This window comes from Phoca vitulina, unplaced genomic scaffold (assembly GCF_004348235.1).
Source record: "Phoca vitulina isolate PV1807 unplaced genomic scaffold, GSC_HSeal_1.0 scaffold5, whole genome shotgun sequence".
Classification (NCBI taxonomy): Eukaryota; Metazoa; Chordata; class Mammalia; order Carnivora; family Phocidae; genus Phoca; species Phoca vitulina.
In genome coordinates this window covers 12,224,142-12,251,182 of record NW_022589708.1, presented here as the reverse complement: position 1 = coordinate 12,251,182, position 27,041 = coordinate 12,224,142, and the positions used below count along the sequence as shown (strand labels likewise).

At 42.2% G+C, this 27,041-nt stretch overlaps 1 protein-coding gene and 1 pseudogene across 20 annotated transcripts in view; one reads left to right on the top strand and one right to left on the bottom strand.

Annotated features, from left to right (window-relative positions):
- DOCK9 (dedicator of cytokinesis 9) overlaps positions 1 to 27,041 on the bottom strand; it is a 283,110-nt gene that overhangs the window by 53,125 nt on the left and 202,944 nt on the right. For all 20 annotated transcript variants that reach the window (XM_032402708.1, XM_032402715.1, XM_032402713.1 and 17 more), the window contains exons 27-36: positions 26,576 to 26,647; positions 18,431 to 18,577; positions 18,130 to 18,213; positions 17,347 to 17,458; positions 14,063 to 14,241; positions 13,505 to 13,618; positions 11,504 to 11,618; positions 7,091 to 7,224; positions 4,917 to 5,031; positions 1,517 to 1,583 (exon numbers count right to left, since the gene is read on the bottom strand). In XM_032402708.1, the coding sequence (XP_032258599.1) occupies positions 1,517 to 1,583; positions 4,917 to 5,031; positions 7,091 to 7,224; positions 11,504 to 11,618; positions 13,505 to 13,618; positions 14,063 to 14,241; positions 17,347 to 17,458; positions 18,130 to 18,213; positions 18,431 to 18,577; positions 26,576 to 26,647 (1,139 nt within the window). The remainder of the gene's footprint in view (positions 1 to 1,516; positions 1,584 to 4,916; positions 5,032 to 7,090; positions 7,225 to 11,503; positions 11,619 to 13,504; positions 13,619 to 14,062; positions 14,242 to 17,346; positions 17,459 to 18,129; positions 18,214 to 18,430; positions 18,578 to 26,575; positions 26,648 to 27,041) is intronic.
- On the top strand, positions 19,117 to 24,357 carry LOC116631515 (annotated as a pseudogene).

Here is a 27,041-nt window from a genome sequence, read left to right as displayed (position 1 = left end):
CAGGATGAAAGGTTATTAGGAAAATAAAATGGTTTCCAATACACTGCTTTATTTAAACCCACCAGCAACAATACATTCAATAAACTCTTACACCTACCATGAGCCTCTTACTTGTGGTGGTCAGAAATCCTCAGGAAGGTCTCTCTCACCCAGAGAAAATCACCACCCTACAGGGGAGGCCCCATGCTGTGCTGTCGGTACTGTGTGGGCAGTTAAAGCCACAGAGAGGCCCGGGACCAACGGGATTGTCCATCGACTCAGGGTTTAGACGTTGACTCACGCAGTCTGCCTCAGCACAGGCGCTGGGGGAAGCACAGCGTGGGTGCACTGTCCCCAGATGCTTATTTGTCCTCATTCAATCTGGGCAAGGAGCTCCCTCTTGACTTTTCTAAATGGACTGGTCCCTTACAGACATCATATATCTGGTTTTGGGGTTTGTTTTCATATATCCACAGTACTGATATTTTTTTTTTTAAAAAATCATATATTTAGTAAGAAGTAGTTATAATAATGTCCAGTAAGTTCTTCTGGTGCTGAATCTCATCTCTCTCCCTCGTTTAACTTAGCAGAGAGAATAATCATGCAACTATGAACCAAGACCATAATCCAAAATGCACAAAGCTCTGAACACCATAGGTTTCCACCTGAGTTTAGGCAAATATATTTGGCATCAAAATCATGACCCCAATTAACAGATATAAAGCGATTTATAGTTATAATTTACCTAATTATTGTGAACAATCATAGTACTGCAGAAACAATAAAGTGTTTGATTGCGGGGTGCTGTCTGAGACCTTGCACGGATGTTATAGAATATGCTCTATATGTAAATTTTTTAAAGATCCAAAAATTTTGGATTTGGAAAATCATCTGGCCCCAGCAATTTTTTTTTTTTTTTTTTAAGTAGGCTCCATGCCCAGGGTGGAGCCCAACGCAGGGCTTGAACTCATAACCCTGAGATCAAGACCTGAGCTGAGATCAAGAGTTGGGCGCTTAACTGACTGAGCCACCCAGGTGCCCCTGGCCCCAGCAATTTTGCATAAGGGATTGTGGATTCATCGTTTTTTTTTAAAGCAAAGAGCTTAAAGGAAATCAGAAACTTAGATTGAAGAGATAAAATGAGGTAATAAAGATAAAATTATGATTTCGCTTACATTTAAAAATTATAGCTATTTTTGACTCAGTTTTTACATCTGCTTGAGCTAAGTTAGATTCTCCTTCGAAATGTAGCATCCACCCAATTCAGCTAATAAATTGTGTCATTTTATTCAAATGGTTTTTACACATAAGCAGTTAGCTCTCATCTATAACAACCACACATCTAATAATTGAGGGTTGGTCACTGCCCAGAGTCATGTGCTCCTGAGAGCAGGTGCTGGGGTCAGGTCCAGCAGAAAGAGCTTAAAAAGGGTGGATGTGAATATACTACATCCCTGGTTCAACTACATAGCATTATTCACACCTCTTAATTAGCCAGGAAAAATCAAGAGGCAATAAGCAGAACAAAACTACTCACTCAGATATTGTAAAAAAATCCATAAGTTCAGATGTTGAAGCCTTGTTCCAATATGTAAACAAAGCATCTAGAAAGTAAACATTAATTTGGTCAGAATCATGATGTGTATTATATACATTAGGGGATAGGGAAAAGATTTTGGAGTATAAACCCTCAAACCCTTTTATAGCTGATCAAAGAACAAACCACAGTGACCAATCTTTACCGGTAACATACACAACGTGCATATTCAGTTTAAAGAAGCTGCATTTGAACACCTGAACTTTAATTTCATCATTTATCACCTAGCACTATATAGTACATATTTAACTTATATATAATGTGCTCTTCAGTGGGTCAGAAATTTCAAAGAATACAAGTAGGCAAATAATCTCAAGTTAGGCTCTCTCTTTGCCTAAAACAGATCTCTCTCCAGGAAGGAATCTGTTGAAAATTCTTGCATATACTTTAAGTACTCTCTTCCTAACACATACATGCAGAAATGGAAGCGTACATGCTCACACACTGCTCTTCCTTTGAGTTTTAACTCAGTAATATAGCTTCGATCTATTCCAACCTTTTCCAAGTTGCCTGATATTCCTCTCCATGAATGCAGTATAATTGAGTTAGCCAGCCCCTTACTGATAGACGTTTACTTGTTTCCCCCCCAATGTTTTGCTACATTAAATTATGCTTCAAAGAATATCCTTTTACATGGATGTTTGCACACCTGACTAACTATATCTATGGACAAATATTCTTAGAAACGAAATAGCCATGTCAAATTTATGTGCATTTAAAATTTTGACAGATGTTGCCAAATAGGCTTCCAAACAAGCAACGTGTGCAAGTTCCTGTTTCCCAGCATGATGATGAAGTATACTCTTGATTAAGAAGTCACACTCATACCTGCTCTGCATCAAGATGACCTGGCATATTTTCAGTAAAGCCAAATCCTACAAATCCGTTTACAGGAAGCGTTCTCTGTGTATGACCCTTAACTTTTTAGAATTGCACAAACAGTGTTATCACTGGGTAGTTAAACATTTTTGCATTCTTATATTTTATATTGAGGTTGAGAAACTGGTGAAGAGATTTATCTCAGGGAGAAAAGCCACTGAATTTTGGGGCCTGAGGTGAGTGAGAGCGTGTGTGCAGAGACGCTGATGGCTCATGAAGGCGCACGGCCACGGACTTTTCACTCCACACTTATCAAGAATGGTGACAGGCAGGGGAAGCCATGAGATACACATGGAGAATCTGTTATTTGTGAGCACTGTGTGCTAGGTGGTCTCATGATTGCACATGAATTGCCACCAATCAGGGGCAGTGTTCCAATTTACAGATAAGCTAATAAAGGCTCAGAGAAGTCAAGTGGTTCTCCCATCACCAGCCTAAAGAATCATGGTGGAATGGGGACTTAAATCACCTGATTTTAAAAGCCACGTTTAGTTTATTAGACCAGTAACATGGGTGGGTCAGTGAGCTTCCATCTTTCAGGAATTCTGAGTTTAGACTCCAGAGGAACAGACTCTGGTTACTTGAGACTGGCCATCCCCATGCGGTGAGCAGGACCTGTCTGGGTCAACGTGCAGATATCTGTGGTCACCCCAGCACATATCAGACAGAGCCGGCTGGTCAGCCAAGGGACACCAAGCTGCCTTTCCCTGCTCTTGACTATTGACTGAGGCTGAGGCTGAGGCTACTGACCAAGGAGAGGGGGAAGACAACTAACCTCTATGAAGGAGGTAGGGGCCCAATGGGTAGGAGGTGCTCCTTGAATGTGGGTAAAGGGAAAGAGTAGCTACACAGTTACACAGTTGACTCTGGTTGTCTGTCTGGTAAACTACTCCAAAGACAATTTCTCCCCCACCCCATACCATACACAAGAATCAAGTCCAGGTAGATATTAAGATTTAAATGTGAAAATTTGAATAATACCACTTTTAAAGATAAAGAAGAACATCTTCATGACTCTGGGGGTAGGTGAAGATTTCTTTAACATGACCCACACACAAATTCAAATTATAAGAGGAAGAAAACTGATACGTTGAAGGTAATTTTTTTTTTTTTTTTTTAAAAGCTCTAAAACTGTTCTGAAGAGGTCATTGCATGCAAGTTATGTGCATGGCCTTCCAAAGGGCTATCTTTAAAGGAAAACTTTCACTTGGATGCAAAATTTCTGGTACATTGGTCTTAGAAAAGTAGTTATGTTCTAGTTATATAAATTATATTTATTATTTGAAACTTAAAATATTTTAAGGAAAACTTTCAACAAAGGAAAAATAGAATTACAAAGCTGGCTAAAACTCACCATCATGATATAAAGTTCAGAACTTTTGACATTGAGGGAAGAATTTCAACTTTATAACCCAAATGCCTGAATAAGTGCCCAGTGCTTTGCTATTTGGTCATTATTCAAGGAAAATATTGTCTGTTTGTTGCGGTTTTAAAAGCTCCTTTAAAGTAACAAATTGACAGAATAATAAAATAACCCAGTCCTGAAGCATCTTAAAGACAGGTATGCAGTTCCTAACATCTGAGTACTAAGGTCTGGCTATTAATGCTGGAGAAATGGAAGCTTGATAGAAAAGAAACACTATTTTCAGGCAGAAATACCTTCCACTGGATGTTTAAGGCCCACACTGACTGCCACCACATTGGCAGCACGAGAGGCCTTCAGCATTTTGTTTTCAAAAGACTTTGCCTTCACTCAGTACACTTCACAGGACACTTTCTGCTACATTGCAGTGAAAGTAAGACAAGATTTTTGATCAAGGAAGAAACATGACATTGTACCATGGCACGATTTCATGTGACTGCTTATATCACAAAACCAGAGTTTCACGGATGTTTACATGCTTTATTCTATTAAAAAATGTGATTGTCAAACCCTTCATGAGAAAGTTAATCTACTATGTTACCACTAATTCCATGAAAAACTAAAAAAATCACATCTCACTTCCAGTTAAAGCCAGGAATGTCACACACGCTCTAAATGGAAGAGATGCTTAGATCCCCCAACACTACATCTTCCAATTCAAGAGCCTGACTAATAAAGTTATGCAAGTTGCCAGTAAGTTCGTTTGGACAAATGAAATTGTTTTTAAAAAAAATAAAAGGCTACCTCATTTATCTGCTTCTGTCTCCTTTAATTACGATGGTAGGTCTGAGTTTAATAAAAAAAAAATTTTTTTTAAATGGCCCATGCACAGTTTAGAACTCACTTTCTAGAATAATTAGTAAAAACCCTTTTTCAAATTAAGACTCTTATTTCTGCTACATCTAGTAAACTAACATGTATTTCAAATGAGGAAGAAAAGCTTTTTAAGTCCTTCTATCCTTTCAAGCAATTACAAGTTTTAAAAAAAGAAACTGAAGACTGAAACAAAGTAAAACCGACAACTTCCCTTTTACCTACCATCAGACATGCTTTTTAAGATGTAGAGGAAACACATCAGCAGGCTCTTAATCTCCGACTGGTCAAGTTTGTCACAACGAACCACAGAATTTCCCAAAGTGCCACTTTGTTGGTGCTAAAAAAAGGAAATACAGGTGATTTTTTAAAGCCATCATTCCAAGTAAAACAAAATTAGGTTCATTTTTCTCCCTTGGAAGAGAAAGGTTCTTAGAATTGAGTCAAATCACACAAACTGGAAGGTGTAACTCATTTGTCGACAAACCACAGGCACACCGTCACCAAATACACACACAGGTGCTAGTCCACAGAAGCTCTGGCTTGCCTCCTTTGCATACTATCCTGAGAGACAAGCCAGCAGGCACAGACTTTTCAAACTGGGTAACCTTAGCTGTAGCTATCAGCTTAGTTCTAAAATGTCAAGTACAATCTCATGCAAAAAAGGATGAGTGTTAGGATCAAACACAGAAATGATGAGTCAGAAGACACCACAGAACCAACCATATCCTCAGGAGAATGCCAGTGGCTGAAAGAGCAAATAAAATCTACACTCCTGTTGTGTACCAGCCACAAAAGCCTAGGGCTGAGTCCCTGTCATTCAGCTGACATCATGGGGCACCCTTGGGGGGAAAACAATAGGCAGGTGCCCAATAGGAACAAACAGGGACACCTCAGCAGAGCTTGCCAAAGACCCTAAACTGATGAGATCATTCCCTCATCAGCTTAGCTCAACACTGCAAACTTCAGAAAGCACAGGGCACAGGGTGAGAGCAGTTTTGCCACTAGACAGCAAGCTTACATGTTCAAGGGGTTCACATTAGAAAAAAAAAAAGAAAAAGAATCTCATCTCCTGATTAAAAAAACACAGGAGATTTTAAAATCTTCAAAGTTATATTGCCAATTGAAAGCAGGATTTTTTAATTTTTTTTGGCAAATACCAAAGCAGAAAGATCAATAAAAAAATTATCTTTCATTCGAGGTATTGGGGGGCAATTGAAAAAAATATACAGTAAACAGGTTTAATTAATATCATACATGAGTATTTTTATATAGGAAGAAATACAGGTGCAGTTAGTGGCAAAACAGTAGTGTGAATGCATCATTTTGCCCACCCACTTCGCCAGGGCCACTAGGAGAACCCAGTACTTCTTGCAGTGGGAGGGAAGGTGCCGCATGCAAAGTTTCCTCTGGCAAAGGTGGGATTGTTAGAAGGGAAAAATCCACAGTGACCCGGTTTTTCCTGGCTGACTGGCAGTTCTCTTCTTCCTCTCCAGGACTGCGTATGACGCAAGCAGAATGCCTCCTGAGCAGCTTCTCACTCTACACATGAAGGCAAGTCACGGTCAAGGGGAAAGTTCAACGCGTCATGACACACACCCACACTGAGATGCTCACACCTCTAACAGAACCACACTGAAGGATAATTGTGTCATTGCCAGCCACAGAAATGTAGGTACAATGACAAACCTGATGCTGAAGGACATCTTGCACGTTTCTGAGAACTAGAAATACATCCCTAAGTAGTTCACCTGTTTATTGGTATGTGTGCTTGCCTATAACTTGAAATAACTTAGGAAAACAGTGGCTAAGGCAACACCAATCTATCATTGTTCCAGGTTTAAATTCAAGCTTTATCCATTCCCACAAAGTTCCAAATAGTTTGACCCTTGATTATTTCAAGAAAAAATGTTAAATATAAGGAGGATGTGTTGTGTTGGGGGTACCAGTGTGAGTTGGTTACAAATAAAGCCTTATCCCTGAATCACCTAGATGATCAATTAATTTTTCTGGAGCTGGCTCTGGACTCAACACCCATTTGCATGGATAACTGTGTATAAATGGTATTCTCCGGCATACAGACCACGGCGATTCTAAACAAGTGGCATTTTGATCTCCCTACCTGTCCAACCTGCCGAAACTATTTGCTCAAGGTCCTCCACTGTAAACACTGCCCTGATGTGAAATCTTGGAAACAAAAATTGGGGGGATTTCAGGAAATGGGCCCCATCCTTAGATAATACTCTGATCATAACTCTGATACTAACTCCAGGTTAACGGAGTTATTTAAAAAAAAAAAAAAGTCACACTTAATGAACACCAGAACATGAAGCATGGGTTACTCTGGGGCTAAATCCATTAGCTGTAAGAAACACTTAAGTTATATGAAAAGAAATTACCTTATCCAGGGAATTGCTTTTCTCACTATTCCTTTCTGGAAGGCTGTTCCCCGAATCTGTGCTTATGAGAGATCCTCTTGAATCAGCATTTCTCACACTATTGATGTTTGGAGTTGACGTTGTATACGGAGAAGCTAAACAGAAATTAAGCCAAGACCAAAGACTTGGTGAGATACAACAAGATAAACATAAGCAGTATACTTTAAGGGAAATTGCTTCTACGGCACTTATTTTTTTTTTGCTAAGCTGGTTCAAGAGTTTCATTTAACTACCTCACCTTTAAAGAACCAGGCCATAAGCCGAAACATTCAGACATAACCAAGAATTCACTTATGTGAAGCTACCTTTGATTTCTCAGACTAAAGGAACACACACTGTTCCAGAATGAGACAAAGACATTAAAAAAGTTAAAAAGATAAATCCATCTACAACTATCAAATCAAAAAATGAAACCATGCAATAAGCCACAGTATTCAAACTATATGCTGAGGTGCCCTAGGAAACTCACAGGGGTGTCTTGGGATGTTTTACATTTTCAAGAAAAACACGATGATGCTCAAAACTGCAGTTTCTACCGAAACTGCAGTTTCAATGTTAGATCGTGCTACATTCCTTTCGATGATGTCCTATCTTTGTGAAACTAGGGATTTGGTGGTTGCTATGATAAAAAGCAGGTACTGGGTGAAAATCAATGTGGAACAGGAAATGAAGATGGTGGTGAGCAATCTGACTCCAAATTTGAGAAGCTGGGCGGTGCCTCACAAGCACTCACATCCCATTGGTAATGGCTGTGGTTATTAAAAATAATTTTTTCTATGTGTATTTTTTTTCAAATACCTACTAAGTTGTTCAGATATAAGAACTAATTAGGTTATGTGGCTCCAAGTACCTCATAAACAGAACTGTTGGGTATTTACTCTGGCCTGGGGACTCGATGAAAAAATTACTGTGACAATAAGCGTGCTGTGAACGGAGAATGTTTGGGAATCTCTACAACAGTTCTGAGCAGAAATGAAACGTATCTTAGAAATAAAATGTGTGACATCCATGAAAAAAACAGCATTTGAAGTCAGAAATCAGCCCCCACCTCAGTGCTATGGAATTTTTAAAAGTAATAGATTGAATTCCTGCTTAGATAAGATTTAAGTATATCACATAATTTAAAACAACTATCAAACTTGTACATTCCATGCTGAACCAAAAGGCATGCCTCCAGCTCAAAGGCCTGGCTGGCTGTGCACGCTGTATGAAGAGCCTCTTGGCACCATGCTCCAGCAAGCTGTAAGCACGGCCTCCCACACCCAACACCTCAGAACAGGCCAGCCATTTTCAGATTTTAGGATGCAAATTAGCTGTCACGGACTGAGACACTTCCTTTTTTTAAAGATTATCTATCTACCTATCTATTTATTTAGAGTGGGAGGCGGGGAGGGGTAGAGGGAGAGAAAGAATCCCAAGCAGACCCCACGCTGAGCATGGAGCCCAACGTGGGGCTCGATCTCAAGACCCTGAGATCCCATCCCGAGCCAAAATTGAGTTGGATGCTCAACCCACTGAGCCACCCAGGTACCCCTGAGACACATTCTAAGTTAATCCCTCCCTCTACCTAACACTCAGGTTTATCCATCACCAACATCCCCGAAACTGAATCAGCATATTAAAATTAAGAAAAGAACCACCAGGGGAATTTGAAAATGTAAAAATGTAAGTGATGGCTGGAACATGTAAACCACTGGTCCCAGGCTGCCTCATCCCAGAACAGAAACTGTGTGATGGATTGTCATGGGGAACAGGTAAAAACCTACGAAAAAACTATGAGCCTTTTTCTATACTTAAGAGATAAAACATACTTTATGACCAACTTATAATTATAGTCCTCCTAATATAACCATACTTCATATTTAATGTAGAACATAATGATCATGAGAAAGAGGTCCTCAGTAAAGTAAAATTAGACCTTAAATTCCCAGGGTTTTAGGCTCCGTTCCAGAAATGGAGTCCTAATCTAAGGCAAACAGATGGAAATGCAATAAATCAAAATCAACATGTTTAGTAGAACTATATTCCCATTGTGTGTGTGTGTGTGTATGTGTGTGTGTGTGTTTGTACTTAATATCTCAGCCCAGTGCATTTTAAAAATCTTAAACAACATGTAAGTAAAATGAAAAGAAATTTGGTTCACTTCTGTCTTCTTTGTATAGACAGCCCAATGCAAACCACTGAGCAGGTAGAAAAGGGAACCCTGAGCCTAAGAATGTGTGCCTTTTAAAACGAATATGATCTCGGAGTAGATTCATCCAGGCAATGAACAGTTCTAGAAATCTTCATGCACGAAGTTCCAAAGGCATTTAAAAACAATGCTGAAGGTGCATTCTCAATAAGTGAGGAAAGAGGATTTCTACTAAATAGAGATGTAAGGAGAAAGTCTGCTCTTGAAGGATAAGAACCAGGACTCAAGTTAACTGGAAACCCCTCAGTGAATAAAAGAAAAGCTACCAGAAAACTAGCAAACCCAGTTCAAAGGTGGGGGCTTTTCTGGAAGGCATTTCTAAAAGGGAACAAGGACTTAAGTCTTTAAAGATGGGGGTAATAGAGATGAAGCCTGAGGATAAACAAGTCTGTTAGGTTGAATTCCTAAGAAAAGTGGATTCAGATCTTGAAATTTAAGAGAGTGAAAAGGGATTAAATCAGTCTCTGATACTTTTCATAACTTCATCGTGAACACAGAGCAATTGAAGGTCATTAATGCCGTTCGAGTCTTGGTAATGATACCCAATGGCTCATCTTTACGTTCTCAAGGCAACCTACACCCTAACAAGGTGATGCAGAATTGGAAAATAAAGTCACAGTCAAAGTATCACCTCATTCTGGTTTGATCATTTCCAGAGTCTTGAATCCTACAGAGTATTGGTCAGGGAGTTAAGATTTCAACACATTCCTGGGCCCCAAGAGTCATGAAATTGGCTACCGAGAGTGTATCACAAAGCATGCATAACACTGAAGAATTGTGCTTGTTATAATGGCAGTCAGATAATGTCACCATGCTGAGCACTGTGCACGTCGCATAAGCTTTCCACTCCTTGCCATGACTCTGTTTTGGAGATGTGGACACTGAGGGCAAAGAGGAGAGACATGCTGCTCAGGGCAATTAGTAATTGATGGAGTATGGATCCCAAACCACCTCTGTCTGACCTTAAAGCCAGTGCTGTGAGCTCCTGCAGACAAAATCTTCCCATGAAAGTCCCTTTCCCACCCCTGGAGCAGTGGCTGGGTGTGTGGGCAGAGCAGGGCAAAGAAGACAAGTGAGGGCCCCAGGAGAAAGGCAAATACAGTCAGTCTCTGCTCTGAGCATTCCGCATGAATTAACTCACTTAATCTTTACGATGCCTAATGAGATAACTACAACTATGAAAAATATACACAAGCATTAGTAAGATTAAAGACTGGTACTGTAGGGTAAATCTGGACATTAGTGTGGGGTTTCTGATTTTACATTCTGCTCACTTTCATCACCTACATGAAACAGCCTCTTGACGTCAAGAACAACAAAGAAGGTAAGGCCATAAATTCAGAATAAACAATACTCCTGCAAATTAAAGGGCGAAGAGGACTGCCCTTTATTCTGCCCTGTGAGTTAATTCCACCCACTGGGTGTCCCAAGCACTGGCCACAGCAGGATGCTTCATTTATTCAAAATGTAGTCAAAGAGAGAAATAAAGACAGAATAAACCTGTGAGTGTTTGTGACAATTCTGTGAAGACACATCTACTTTCTTTTTGTACCATTATCTTTATGAAGGATTTGGCACAGGTGCTCAATTAGTCAGAATATTAATAAGTACATTTCTCAGGCATTTTCTTACAGAGTACTACTCAATTTGAATCTTGACTTATGCCATCTGTTTTCTTCCCCATGGGGGTTGCTCTTACATTATATCAGAGAGAAAAATATCCTAGGAAAGAAGATTTTAGAAAACCGATTTTAGAACTGTATTCTTGCCATAGACCACTATCTCCTCGGTAATTATTCTATCACATTTCATCGAAATCACTATCCCCACAAATAAATCCTATCCACATCCCACCCCGCCCCCCCACACCTGCGAAGACATTCCTTTTCTAAAAATCCAATGTGAAAGTTTAAAATACGACATTAACGTAGGCACTACCAGCAAACAGCACAAGCCCGTGATCAGGGTGTACCGAATCTGCAGTGCCTGCCAATTCGGGGGTCTGTATTTCAGGGTCGAGCTGAGGGGTTGCAATCATCAAATATCAAGACCAGGCCAAGAACAGTCGGGGCAGAACCCTGCACTCCGAGACCGTCCGGTGAGGGGCGCGGCGGCCCCCTCGCGCTGGACGCAGGCGCGCGCAGGATCAGAGCAGAGGGCCGCGACCCGCGCGCGAGCCTTACCGAGGCCGGAGATGGCGCCGAAGAGGTCCTTGTGCAGGCTGCTGTCCGGCGCGATGCCAGGCTTCTGCGGCGTCACCAGCGGGGTCGCGGCTGGCAGCGAGTCCTCCTTCACAGTCTGTCCCACCGGAGGGGAAGAAGAGATAACCGGAGATGACTTTCAAAGAGCTGTTCTCGTTAGTGGGGGGCGCGTGCCGGCGCAGGACGCAAGGGCCTGGCGGGGACGCGCCGCGTGGGGTAGGCCGGCGCCCGGCGCGCACGACCAGAGGCAGGAGCATGGATCAGACGCGGCGCGGGTCTGCGCGCAGAGCCGGCTTGGTCCGCAAAGTCACTGTCTGTTGCCCCAGAAGGCCTAGCACGTCCCCCCACCAGAGCTCGGATGCCCAGCATTTCCTCAGATTGTTTCTTCCCTCAGGAAAAGCCTCACAGGCTCTTTCTAACTGGAACACTGGTTTTTCTCTCACATCCGAAATCCTCCCAAATGAGCAACAGTGACAATAGCAGCCCTGGAAAGCTCTGCAAGCTTGCAGCTTCGTGCGAACTCTCAGTCAGTGGAGAAATTAGGTTAATTTTGAAGTTCTGTCATAAAAGGGATTTTTCTTTGGTGATTTTCTCAGGATTGGAGAACTACAAGAGGTAGCATTATACCCTGAATTCCTTATTCGGATCAGAAAAGCAGACAGGTTCAGAGAATACACGTGTGAAACACAACATTGTATGGGGTGAGATTAGTGCCCTTCGGAACTACAGAACACATTCTACACATGTGGCGCGTCTCAGTGTGCCATTATTTAGGACATGTATTCAGAGGTGGAGAGACAGCATTAAAACTCAGGACAATGCATCACTGTGGGGGGGAAGGGACAAAACACAACATGAAAATTCCCCAAGTGTATGTAATAATCACAAGGTGGAAAGACTAACAACTGAGCTCGTTCATGGGCCCAGAATAAAAGGGAAAAGGAAATTACTGCACTGGTAGCACTGTGCAAATGAATGCCAAACAGTCTCCACCCTAAACATTTTGAGATCATTTCTGGGATCATCCTTCAGTCAACTTAATTTCCAATCCATCTTCCAATGACTGCATGAAGATAATATAAAGTGGTCAGTTTTTGGAGGTGGGGCCATATGTCACTCATGTTGGCCTCCCTGACATCTAATTTAACAGGGACAGAGAAATTTTAGCCCAAAGATGTGGCTTTTCCAAGACTGTGTAGCATGTTACCATCAGAATGAGCTAGCATGGAGCTCTCATACTACACAGGTTAGAACTACGCTTTTCTTTTTAACCTCCTCTCCCCATAAATTTTTGTTGAATGTATAGAGAAGGTCCTTATGTCTTACAAGGTATGGTCCATCAGGAAAGCATGGTTTTAAATAATGATTTTCAGCCTAAGAGTTGAAGGTTTACTGACTGACCCCATCTTAGCCAGAAATGCAATTAATCAGGAGTACTATGGATTATTATGGTTTTAGTGGCAAAAAAAAAAAGAAAAAAGAATGGGTGTGTCTTGGGTTGAATAGTATCCCCCCAAATTTATGTCCACCTGGACCCTCAAAATGTGACCTTATTCGGAAATAGGATCTTTGTAGATGTGATTAAGATGGAAGGTAAAATGAAGTCATCCTGGATTAGGAGCCATCCATCCAATCACTGGTGTTCTTGTAAGAAAAGGAGAGGATTTCAGAGATTGTACAGATACACACCAGGAAGAAGGCCGTGTGAAGATAGAGGCCAAGACTGTAATGATGCTGCCACAAGCCGAAGAATGCAAGGATTTTGGGCAAGCCCTGGAAGCTAGAAGAGAGGCATGGAACAAACTTTTCACACACAGCCTCCAGAAGGAACCAACCCTGTGGATACCTTGACTTTGGACTTCTGGCCTCCTGACTAGGAGAGAATGAATTTCTGTTGGTTTTGGCCACCCCATGTGTGTTGCTTGGTTACAGTAGCCACAGGAAACAAATGCAGGCTGTGTCCAGGTCTGTATGCTTACGTACACTGCCGGGGTTCACAGGGAAGGGTGACACATCCCTCACGTTGATCCGCTGGACATTCTCAATCAGCAGACCGAACAGAGGCAGGTAGAGAGTGGCTATCCTTGCTTGATGGCTCTGAAATAAAGGCACACGGCGCAAGTTTATCCCATGGCTCTGAGAACTGAATGATGGACTGAGCTGGCACTGGCCATCTCCTGCATTTGGATCCTTCCTATAAAGACTGCTATAAGGGGGCGCCTGGGTGGCTCAGTCGGTTGAGCACCTGCCTTCAGCTCAGGTCACGATCCCAGTGTCCTGAGATCAAGCCCTGTGTCGGGCTCAGTGGGGAGCCTGCTTCTCCCTCTGCTGCTCCCCCTGCTTGTGCTCTCTCTGACAAATAAATAAATATAATCTTTAAAAATAAATAAATAAATAAAGACCTCTATTAGATTTTAGTGTGTAAACAGAGAAGAGTCTTAGTGCTGTTACCATTAATTCTCTAACTGGTTACTTTCTTCATATTACTTAAAATAAAGGACATTTATCAATCCGTATTTCCTTCCATTAGAGTCCACTCACCCTTGAAGCATATCTGTCATCAAAAGAATGCTTTATCAGCAGGTTCTTGAGCACGCTGATGGCAATCAGCCGGACTTCCCTAAACTCCTGGAGGGCGGTCCCCACCTCCCTCAGTAACAGTCCCACCAAGAAGTGGTTTCTGCAGAACTCATCTGTTAATGAGTAGTCAAGCTGGAGATCTGAAATGAGGATAGATACTGCTTTAGTTACAGAGGCTATCACGCATTTTGAATAAAATAAAAGTCAAAACCACCCTTTACATTCAGCCCACCCTGTGTGTCAACAGATGATTAGATGTAGCTTCAAGTGTGAAAAGGTCAATTATCTAAAATACTGCTCCACTTCTTATCACATCAGACTCTTAAATTTAAATACAGATAACTGCACTGGATTTTGATTTTAGAAGACATTACATCTTGCATAAATATTAAGTTAGTGAATAGTTTTAATACCAATTTTTAGAACATACAGCATGTTATATTACAAATGAAATTTTGTTATTTACATGCAGGTAAAAAATAAAGTTACTGTCTAATTGACGTTATAGAGAAGTAATTTGTACATAACAAACATGTAATTAAAGAAAGAATAAATATACATGGTCTCTTAAAATTTTCCTTTACTACTTGAGTTCGTTAATCTATTTCCTGGTCATGAAAGCCTGTATATTCCCATTAAAACCCAATGTGTTTAAAATGAACAAGTTAGCATATAACCTCTTTATTCTGCTGTCCCTGAATGAAGAACTTATTTAACATGATTTTTAAAAATATATTCAATACTTCTGCACCTCTAAAAGCAAGTTAAAAAAAAACTAATATAAACTAACACTGAAATACACAAAACACCAAACTAAACTAGTAAATCATCAGCAAGCTAAATGATCAAACGGGAAGCTCTTCCAGAGAGCGGATAGAAGGAAACGTGAAATCTACTGAAGGAGGGTAAATAAAAGTGGCTACACATCCATCTAAAGCTGAAATATACCTTTCAGTAAGCTGTAGCTAGGATCTGAATTCTTATACTGAATCTATTACTAGAGGAAAATCTATAGACACCTTCTTTGACTTTGATTCCCTATTAGTTACTTCTAAACCTATCCAAAATACTGACCCAAGTCCTATGCAGAAGCAAGGGAAAGTACCCATCTTTCCAGAATAATCACGTCCACTGTATGGTTTTTTAAGCTTTGTTTACCCTAATGACAGTGCACAGCTTGAATTCACATAAAGCCCTTACGAAAATACTATGGGTTTAACTGTGCATGTGCATGCATGCAGAGAAGGGGGGAACAGGTAAGAAGGGAGAGGAAGGGGAATGCTAAAAACATGTACTCCTATCAGTGTCATAAGGTACATTATCTGTAGGTGACCCACACCCACCTGCCGAGGGCAGCCCCCCTTGCCACCAAATACCCTGATGGTCTACTAAGAGCTTTTAAGAGTCTCCTGGGCACCTGAAGGATTTCATGTCCCTCAGCTCTGTAGGACAAAAAAACAGGACCCTACAGGGTATAGGGGAAGGTGGGCATCAGCACACATTCACTGCCCAGCCATAGGGTATAAAGGACTACCCTCAGTACCCTGATAGGAGAAAGGAAGAGAGTCACAGTCTCCAAGTACAGGTGGGTTAGTAAATGACTGCAAGGTGAGGGGAGTGAGACAAGGTTTGGAATGAGGTTGGGGTCCTAGGAGAGGGCAGAAGGAGACGTGGCAGGCTCCACATAAGAGGTGCTGAGTGACTATCTGGGGAGCAAGGCGAAGATTCCCCCAGAGAGGAGGCTGTGTGAGGCTGAGGAATGTCAGGGTGGGCAAGCCCATGTTTGAGGAGCTGGGAGTCAGCAGGAATGTCTGAAGTGTGGGGAATAGTGGGGAGTAAGACCAGACAGGTGGGCCAGGTTGCATTTGGGATGCCAAATACCCAGTTGTTCCCTCGACCCAGGACACTCAATTCCTGGCTTTCTTCTGATCCTCACTCCAAAGTCACCCTGGCCATGAGGCTTTTCCTGGCCACCCTATCCCACATGCCCCGCTGCTCATTTCATATCCCCCCTCCTGGCTTTAGTTTTCTCTCCTAAGCCCTCATCACTAATACTGCACATACTTCACTTAGGTAAAACAGCTAGGGATTTTCATCCTTGTTGTCCATGACTGCCTCCCAAAGTCATGTGCATCCTAGACACCGCTGAATGCCAACTCCAGGGCCCCAATCCCCCTTCTGGCTCCTTAAAAGGCAGTCCAAGTTGATCTTGGGGAAAGATATTTATGTCTCTGAATGAATGCTTTTGTGTGTTTCTCTCTGAATTTCAGAGGCCATTGATTTAGGGTGTCGTTAATAGGTTGGTGGCATCCTTCTGTTTTTTCTTTCGGCATAATCAATCCCCAGGTACATACAAGGCACTAAACGTAGTAATATTACCTGACAGACCTGACAGACTAATTTGATTCATTTGACTTAGTGAAGACAAAGAAATCTCTATGAATTTACTCTCTTCAAACTTTAAGAAGATACAGAACAGTTAAAGACTCAACATGCAAACATAAAACGCATGTGAAAAGCCATGTTGCTTGTGATTTAGGTTACTGCCACCCCTATGGACAAGGACTATGAAAATGGTGGAATAATACATTTTTAGAGTAAAACAGGGCGTTCTGTTTGTTTGACCTCTTATAGAGATATCCTAGAGGACCTGGTGACTCCAGGAGCAAAACCCAGATCCCTCCCAGGGGTTTTAACAGCAGTATCTTAGCTACAGTGAGAATAAATTCACTGGTTTATAGTGAATTTAAAAACTGATCCAAGTATATGAGAAATGCCTAAATGAAGAGCATATATAAGCATTTCAGCAATGACTTGCATTCTTTTTCTTTTAGAGGAGGAAAATGCAAGAAAGCAAGCGTCACACCCCACACCTACCTACAGGAGTGTCATTTGACTCCACAGTTGGTGAAAGAAAAGCTAATTCATAAGAAAAAAGGAAAAGTGAAACAAATAAAAATAAACTAGAGTAAGTAAAATGGATTTCTATTTAAGAAAAGGAATTTTTCAATGAAGAAGAGTCACACTGACATGACCTGAGGTCTAATAAGTTTGCTGACAAGTTAAGTTCCCATACAACATTTTATCAATAGTTTTTTAAATGGAAATTTAACTAGAAAAAACTTAATTCATCAACAAAAAAAAAAAATCAGAAAATTCTAATGTCATATCTGAATCATTCTCTTATTAAAAATGAAGGGCTTTTTGTGAAAAGACTCAGACTGACATATATAAAGATAGATTACCTTGGTATCTCTGAATCCTGCCCTTTCCAAATGGCATCGGTAAATTCAAAGGTATATAATGTTCGTGATTGCATACCACACGGAGAAATTCAAACTTGTATTCAAAGAGGGTCTGCAGGGAACAATGGTTAGTGAAAGTTAAGTGCCTCACTGAATATTTTATACAGCGTCCTAAAAACCTATTCGAAATCATACAACCAGTCGTTAGCTTCTTGACCCTCTTAAAACTGCGTGCTCTATGCTATGTTATAGATTTGAGAATGGCTGTGGGCATTTGTTTGAAAATTGGGAACACATTTCATTAAAAAATGTCCTCCACTAACTCTTAGGACATTTATTATTTTTGTTCCTCCTACGTCAAAAAGGATTTCAGGCAGCTTATAATTATAGACACAGACTTAATACAATAAAAAAAATGAGTAAGGCAGAGCTTTAAAATAGACACAGGAGGGAGGAGGTAGATAATTCTACCAGAGAAAGGCTACATGGTTACTTCCATTACCATGTTAAATAAACTATGATTCGCAACACATATACTTTTAATTTTGCAGTTGAGAAGTCTTTTCAGTTATTTATGAGGAAATCAGTAAGTATGTTTATTTTACATCCAGAATTGCATCCCTAATATCTTACACATTAATGCAAGTACTAGTTAGTATCTCCAAAAGGGGACAAGAGTGCCTCTGGGATGGAAAGAAAACTGTGACGTGAGCCCAGAGAAACAGGTGGGTTTCTGGATGTCAATCTGTGAGACAAAAAAACAGTGTGTAACATACACGCTACCTTCGGGTCTCCAGGAGCAAAGCAGCTGATGTAGTTGTTGATCTGCTTAAAGACAAAGCCCCTGTCCATGAAGGTGAAACATCTCTGCAGGGAAACAAGCCACAAAGGTGAGTATTTAGGCCCCAGCTTTTTTTTTTTTGAAAGTTGGGTTGAAATCAGCATTTACTGTTAACAAGTTTATTCTATAGCATAAAAATGCGCCATTGGCATTGACTGAGCACTTACTGTATACTAGTCACTGCTAGAATGAACATTTCGCCACTTGACTGACCTGACACCCTCTGCGCCCTGAGGTCCCTACCTTGATGAACACAGCAAGGCTGTGATTTGCATTTTTAGACGCCTCCGGATTATCTCGAAATTTCTGAGTGATGTGCGGCATCAGCATATTCACAACGGTTTCCACAGCGTGATGATAGGATGCGGGAAATCTCTGGTTTCGCAATAACTAAAAAGAATTTAGAGCAAACGTGTGTTATTTTTAAAGTTGCAACCCTCTGGGGGGAAAAAAATATCCCTGAGTCCATTTTAAAAAAACCCAGAGCTCCAATCTTATTTATCTAAAATGAGACCAGAGAAATTATTCTTTCTTCTCTCAAAATACTGTACAGGTATTCTGATACCTCATATAAGTGGTGTGCATTCGACCTGAAACCCCAAACTTCAGCCTGAGAAAGATCCTCTCGGAGGTACTTGTAAAGAAGTGGAGATGTACCTCTACTCCCAGAGATTCTCATCAGAGCTGCGTCTTTACTGGATACTTCTGGTGGCTTGAATGCCTGTACCTCTCAGAGAACTCTTTAGAAAACAGTGGCTCAGGTTTAAGCTTCAAGTATTCAAACGGAAAATAAACAGATCAGAGACTGTATGTCACTGGTTTACTCTGCTTAGAAACAGTCCTCTTCAGGGGCGCCTGGATGACTCAGTCAGTTAAGTATCTGCCTTCAGCTCAGGTCATGATCCCAAGGATCACGGGATCTGCTTGTCCCTCTCCCTCCGCTCTTTCTCTCTCTCTCTCTCAAATAAATAAATAAAATATTAAAAAAAGAAACAGTCCTCTTCAAATTAACTTTACATAATAATTTCTCCCCATCAGGAATGCTTACCTACGACATTATACAGACCTCACCGGTTAGCTATCATGGGCTGTATTATCTTCCACACATCAGGCATTGCACTAGTACATGTTTTTACGTGCTTTTTCATTAAATTCTTACAAGTTTTAACTCTCATTTCACAGAGGGTTGGAGAGGTCAGGTAAATGTGTCTTCAGTCAAGAACTAACAAGTAACAAAGATTCAAACCCAGATCCACCATGAGTCCAAGGCCTGTGTTCTTTCTGCTCTTTGACACTTTGCTTCCCCACCCACGTGCCCAATAAATGAGAAAAATTACTGAGAACCTGATACGTGAAGGGGTCTGAATTATATGCTCCATGACATTTATCCACTCATGCATGTGATTCTAACAGCCACAACAGGGGGACTATCTTCACCCCCATTTTACAAATGAGAAAACTGAAGCTTAGAGAGATTCAGTAAGTATTAACTGACTTTCCTTCTCCCTTTTAGTGGTGAAACCCCTGGGTTTCACAGGTGCACACTGCTGCCAAGCTGGAGACTTCATTTCCCAGCCTAACTTGAGGCCAGAGAAAGGCCATGTGACTGAGTTCTGGCCAATGGGCTGTAAGAGAAAGACTGCTTTTCCCAGCCATGTCCATGGGATGCTTGCCTTCCAAGTCTTCTTTAGCATTGACTAGAATGTGGGGTGGTGGGTGAGCCTGGATGAGGGTGACACCTGGGCTGGATAATTGGAGAGGAGCTTGAGTCCTTGACCAACCCTGGGGGACAAGCGCCCCACTCTCAGAGCTGCCTACCAGCTTATAATTTTCCAAAAAAGAGAAATGAACCTTTTGTCTTCTTTAAACCATTATTCTGGTCTGTTTTGCAACAGCCAAACCCGTATCCCAGTATCAAAGAAATAGTATTTTCTAAAACTAGAACTGAAATTTAGTTATTTCTGCATGCATTATTTTATGCATTAAATACCAGAACCTATTGTGAATTTTGAAATGCCAGCTTTATAATAATCTCAATTCTCAAACAAATAATAAAACAATCTTTGCAAACTTATAAACTCAAGAATCCAGTGAGGGAAGGATCAAGTAATAAGTATTTGAAGTTTACCCACTTTCAAAAACAGAACTGTAAAATTAGAAATTCCAAAGGGATTTTGTTCTGTATATGCAACCCCATAACTCTGTATCCTGAGGGGTCAGCCTCAGTTGATGGTCAGCTTCCTGGACCCCAGGCAAGGCCACCTCAAACCACCAGGCATGACTGCCCGCTAACCCAAGCTGGCTACTCCTGAAAAAAGGTCTCTCAGGAAACACCTGAGGCCTTCAGAATGGGGCTTCATCAATGGCTGCTTAAACCATGAAAAGTGGATGGATGGGGTGGGCACCACTTAACCTATTAGTCACTATTATCAAAACGAAAAGTGGGACAACCAGACATTGTATGACTCCCGATGTGATGCAGCGGTACCAGTTATGAAGTATTCTTGCCCAAAAGCAAACCAAACCTAAATCAAACTGAGCTTCAACATCACCACAAGTTTACAGGAACCATGGGGGACAAAGGACCATGCCACATAACACTGCGAGGTTACGATGTAGGCAATTCTGCAGGACAAAGGGCCCCCCTACTTCAACAAATACACTGCATTAAAAAGCAAACAAATGGAGAAGGAACAGTTTGAAAATCTAAGAAACTTCAGAGACACATAAACCACATGGGGAAACCGAATACAGACAGGGTGTCCAAAGACAAAGAAGAAATGTCGCTGACTTTGTTGAGTGTCATAATGGTACAGTGCTTCCATCTCTTCAAAGGCTTTCTCTGTTAGAGAGGACACACTCAAGTGTTTACAGATGAAATGACAGAATATTTGGTGATTGTTTTTAAAATGCTCTAAAAACAGTGTGAGATGTAAAGTCACAATGGCAGCATGCCAATAACTGTTGAAGGTGAGTGACAGAGCTTCAAACATGAGATTCATTCAACTTTTCTCTTTCCTTTCATGTTTATTTAAAACTTTCTATAATAAGAAGTTTTCATTAAAAAGAAAGAAAATGTGGTGAAGAATGGCGGATAATTAACATACCAACCAACCAACCAACCAAGCTCTTCCATGATTAGAGGTCAACTCAGTGCCTTTGAAGACTGAAATGAAGCTCTCCGTGCAGTGACAAATAGCTATTGTCAGGAGCCCTAATTTGGCAACAAAACAGTGAGGTAAGACGCATCTAAAGGTGATAAAGACCAAAGTAATTAGATGTTGCTATGGAGACTACTATACACTGAAACAGAAGAAAATGATCTAGGACAATGGGCAGCTGTCCAGAGCGGTGAGTACAGACGCGCGGGCTCGGAGGAGAGGACACTGAGACACGAAGACACTTGTCAGCCAGACGAAACCCCTACTCCTGACCTGTCCTGCTGTAGGATCTCCTCTCGGCTCTGCTGCAGCATCCCCACTGGCCCGGCCACCGCGATCTGCTCCTCTGACACATGCTGCCGGTGTGGGGTCTGCCTCCCCAACGCCTGTCCACACCAGATCAGCCTCCTCCGGCGGACCTGCTGTGCCCCATGCCCCCACCCTGCTGTGAGCCCGACACCTCTGTGCCATCCTGCCGGCTGCTCGGCTCCTGCCGCCTGACCCCTGGCCTGAGTGGATTCTCCCTGACCACCCACACTCAGCCATGCTGTGAAGGGCCCTGTGAGCCCCGCTGCTAACAGCCGGTCTGCAGACACCAGCGACGGGTTTCACCACGTCCTACATGTCTTGTCTGGGCTCCGACAGCGACTGCTACCCAAATCACTGCTTCCTTTACAAGGGAGCACTCAAATGTCTGGTTCTCTTTTCCTTGCTGTGTTCTTCTACGCTCTAGGGGTTAGAGCACTCTTTCCTACAGGCTATGTCACGGCTCCCTGAGATATAATAAATAAGACTATTAGCTAATAAACTTCATTTTCCTGGCCTTACCTGGGTATGAGCTCTTTCTCCTGCTTCATGTTCACTGTCTTCTCCCTAAGTGTGGCATCCTTCCAGGTAAAGTTCCACCCCAACCTCCACAATGCTTTATCATTTTGGAGCTCACACATACACCCTCTTCACTGTTCTCGAACCGTGCCCAGCCGAATGTCTTCTTCCTCCGAGGATGGCGTCAGCTCCAAGGCTGCCGATGCACCATCTCTGCCATTTGCATAGCTCCTCTGTGCTCTGGGCATAGCCAAGGACGGTTCCAAACACGCGCTCATGGATGGGAGTATGGATATTCACGTTCTGCCATCACGCGTTTATAGTTTGGGGGAAGTACAGGCAGTCCATGGTACATGAAGCATACCATCCTTTCCCTACTTTTCATTTGAACACTCTTTGCTTGCTCAATTAAGTCAGGAAATGGCTGAAGGCTAAACACCTAACTGAGGTTATATATTCATCCTATCCTAGGCCACATTTTCCAACCTGCAAGAAGTTCACCTGTGGAATGCTAGCAATTTGGCTTGATTCAAGGTGGGAGGAGAGGAAATTCCCAAAAAGTCTGCTGAAATTATAACTGCTAAATATAAGTGATAGAAAAGAAACACCTAAAATGTGTTGAGCATAGAGGCTGAGTGGGGTTCAGAGTTGGGAACTTCTTAGTAGGCCTTGACGAGGTTGGTTTTATATTTTCCTCAAAAACTGCTTATTGTAAATTCCAAGCACATGTCACCTATGGAACACTTCAGTCTGGCACAGTCATATGTAATCAATCCAAACTTTGCAGGTCCATCTGCGGTAGTAAGGAAGTCGCTTATTTTAGATGCTAGTTAAAGGAAGGCTCTGATTTACAGCCTTCCTCAACAAATGGCACAAAGTGCAGTTTGATTGGCTGGGATGGGGAGGTGGACACATGTGGCCACGTCCATCTTCAGCAAGAGTGTAGTATTAGAAGCTGGCCTACCAGCATGCACCTTCTACAGGGGCATCTCCTTCTACATAAATATGCAGCAGATGGAATGACCCCAGTACCAGCAAGAGTGTACAACCAAGCCTCAGCTCAACAGACTATGCCTCCAAATGCTGATCTATGCTAAATATTCTTGGGAAAGGCACTTTCAGCTGCACTGAAAGCATTACTTGGCTCTTACATGAGTCTGTGGCCCAGGTGCCCCTACTAGACAGATGTGTGCCTGGTCATGGCATTTTAAGAAAGACTCACCAATGAGGGAAAAAAATCAAGGTCAGGTTTATAAACACATTGGATTTACTAATAATCCTCAGTCTAAAAGTATAAAAACTCTGAGAGGAATTTGATCATGACTCTGGAAATCACAAATGGCACAGGAATGGTGAATATAAACTTGTTCCCTCAATTCAGAACACTGGGATCAGGGACGAGGACATATAATTCTTAAGATGCAAATAAAGACGGACCTAAAAATAACTAATTCAAACACATAAAACTTATCACTCCTAAGATATGAGGCAAATGAATAAAACCTTCAAAATATGTGAGAAGTTCCTAGATCTATAATGTGTGATTCGGGGAAGGAGTGGCATGGCGTCAGGTGACGTGGAAGAAGTCAGAGGGGAGCCCTCTAGAAGTGAAATGTTAAACTCTCCAAAGTGGTAAGTAGGTATTTTGAATCTCTTTTTATAGTAAATTATCTTATGGTTAAGCTTTCTCCTTTTGGATGCCAGTGTGTTTCTTTTTATGCTGGATAACAATTTTTAAATAAACTACTTCTAAAAATTCTCTGAATATTCTTTTAGGGCCAAGATATAATTAACTTACAGAAAAGGTTGTGCATGGTAGCATTTGAGCAGTCTGTTCTAAAGAGTTCCAAAAACAAACTACCTCCCAGAAGTGCCGGAGAGTTAAGTTATAAGACTGGAAAGGGCAGATCATCTGGGAGAAGCCGATTCTGACTCTAGCATGACTTCTAGGCTCTGCTCTGCTGTGTGACCCTGTGCAGGGCACCTCACGGGTCTATACTCCATCTCAACCTCTGCGGCACATGGGAGCAGCTGGACCAGAAGATAGCTTTCAGGTCCCTACCATCCCTAAATTTCTATGGTTTAATTTAGCATCTTGAGAAAAAGACACATGCAATTAAATTACTCTATTTAAATTTTCTATCACAGTTCTCGGAAAGAGATGTTACTGATACTTATACTTCCTTTTTCTTTTTTAAGATTTTATTTATTTTGACAGTGAGACAGAGAGAGAGAGAGCACACAGCAGGGGGAGTGGCAGGAAGAAGGAGAAGCAGGCTGCCAGCTGAGCAGGGAGCCTGGTGCAGGCCTTGATCCCAGGACCCTGGGATCATGACCTGAGCTGAAGGCAGACGCTTAACCAACTGAGCCACCCAGGATCCCGATACTTTCACTTCTGTGGGTATTTCAAAAGTGCTCATTACCTCTTTGACCATTGCTCCCGTGGTCTAGTCATGCACTTTCCCACCTAAACTCTGGGACAGCACAAACCACGCCTCACTTAACTTTGTAACCCTTGAGCTTGCCTATAAGTAAGGGCTCTCAATGAATACTTCCTGAACAAACAGTTTATATTTTTAAATATACTCAAGCCACCAATCTTTCTGGAGTGATTACATTTACTTAGAGCCAAAAATAATGAAAAATCCATTGGGGCCTTGTTATGGAATGAACTGTGTCTCCTTAAAATTTGTATGTTGAAGTCCTAACCCAGAGTCTCTCAGCATATGACTATATTTGGAGACAGGATCTTTAAAGAGGTAATTAAGTTAAAACGAGGTCATTAAGGTGAGCCTTCATCCAACAAGACTGGTGTCCTTACAAGAGAGAAGATTTGGACACAGACATGCACAGAAGGAAGACAATGCACAGACACGGGGAGAAGACAGCCATCTACAAGCCAAGGAGAGAGGCCTCAGAAACCAACCCTACAGACACCTTGATCTCAGACTTCTAGCCTCCAGAATTGCGTGGAAATAAATTTCTATTGTTAAGGACACCCAGGCTGTGGTACTTGCTGTGGAAGCCTGAGCAAACTAAGGCAAGCCTACAGCCTATCCTGCACATGACATTTTTAACGTAGAAGTACTACATCCAAATGACCTGCGTGTGTGCATGCATGCGTGTGCGTGCATGCGTATGTGCATGCATGCGTGTGTGCGTGCGTGCGTGTGTGCGTGCGTGTGTGCGTGCACACGCACTTAGCTGCGTACTGCCAAGTAGACAATCTGTTGGTTTTTTACTTGGCAGGCTATCCTGGCATGATTTAGATGGTGTGTTACTCTGTGGAAAGCAGGGCCCACCTCCATCTGGCATCTGCCTGTGCACTAAAACCGGAATTAAAAGAAAAAAAAAAAAAGAAGGAGGAAACCACCTGGTCAGGTACCAGTGCCCATTCTACTAGAGGAAAGTGTGGCTTTCAGTTCTGAGCTGCCAACCTTCTGCCCGACAAAATCCAGCAGCCTTTCCCAAGGCTTTCTCCCAGAGTCCAGATCCCTGGTGCAGGGAGCTAGATCTTCACCCTCCTTCCCCGTGGCCTCCCTGTCCTCCCTTTATTCACTGTGACAGATTGCTAGGCACCATGACCCGCTCCCTGCACGTGGGCCTCCTGTTCTCCACGAGACTCAAGACCCTGCACAATGCAACGCAGACAGCATTCATTCATAGTCATAACGGCAACTCCAAGAGTATGCACACCTCAAAAGGGACTTTGTCACTTGACCACTGAGTTTACCACATTAGAATCTTATAAAAATGTGTCCACACTGAGCCTCAGACAGCCAGTCACACCCAGACAGGCATCAGTCCAGAGAGGCCTGAAGGGTATCCCCAGGACACCTTCAGCATGGGGACCCAGTGTCACACACACCCAGGCACCTCAGCAAGGAGTTATCTCCAACTCCCTTCACTGCTTCCAGGAGACATGAAGTAACATCAGACACTCTCATCTAAGTCCCTGAGAAAGGTCTACAATGTTCAAGACTGGGTAATTACATTTACATTAAATGCTTAAACTGTTACTCTCATTTCAACAGACTTGAAGACTTCCAAGCTATACAAAGGAAAAGACAGAGTTTTCTTTGGACTTGGTAACACACGCTTCAGGAGAGTGGGCTTTCAAGCCAGACTGGTCTCAAAACGTGGCCACTCGCTCCATTCGCTAGCAGTGAGGCCTCGGCAAGTAACTTGCTCCGGGCTCAGTTTCTTCATCTATAAAATGTGGGGCAGTACTTTATGATAGCCCTATGGCTTTATTACTTGGAATAAAATGCTTTCTTACTTGGAAAGCACCTAGAACTGTGCTGTAACTGGCAACAGAGAGCATTGGTGAATGTGAGCTACAAAGCAACAAAAAGACTTGCCCCTAAGAGCCACAACACAAGCCCTGATCGAAGTGACATACCTTAACTTTGGAGTTCTCTATCAAATGCTGAGCCATGGATTTTATCAAAACGTCAAAGAAAAACCATGAATACTGAAAGAAAAAAAAAAAAAGGATCCGGTGAGAAACCCAACAATTAGGAGGCGAGATGTTTACTCTCTTAAGCTGACAATGTTACAGATGCAAAACAGGTGCGACCCCAAAGCAGGGCTGAACCACTCGGCAAAGTATTATCGGACCAGAGGTGCACGGAGCTGCTCTCCGGCTTTCGCGTGTCCCACAACCAGGACTGCATCCCACTAGGAAGCTGGGTGCACATGCTCAGCACGGCACAAGCCAACAAGAGGCACTGCTGGATTAGATTTGTGACCTTTCCTCCTGACTGAGCCTCCCCTGCTGATGCTGCCTTTATTATCTCCACCTCGGTGTCCTCCACCCATTCGAATATAATGACTTCTTAAAACTTAAGAGCCCGTGAAATTTTAAA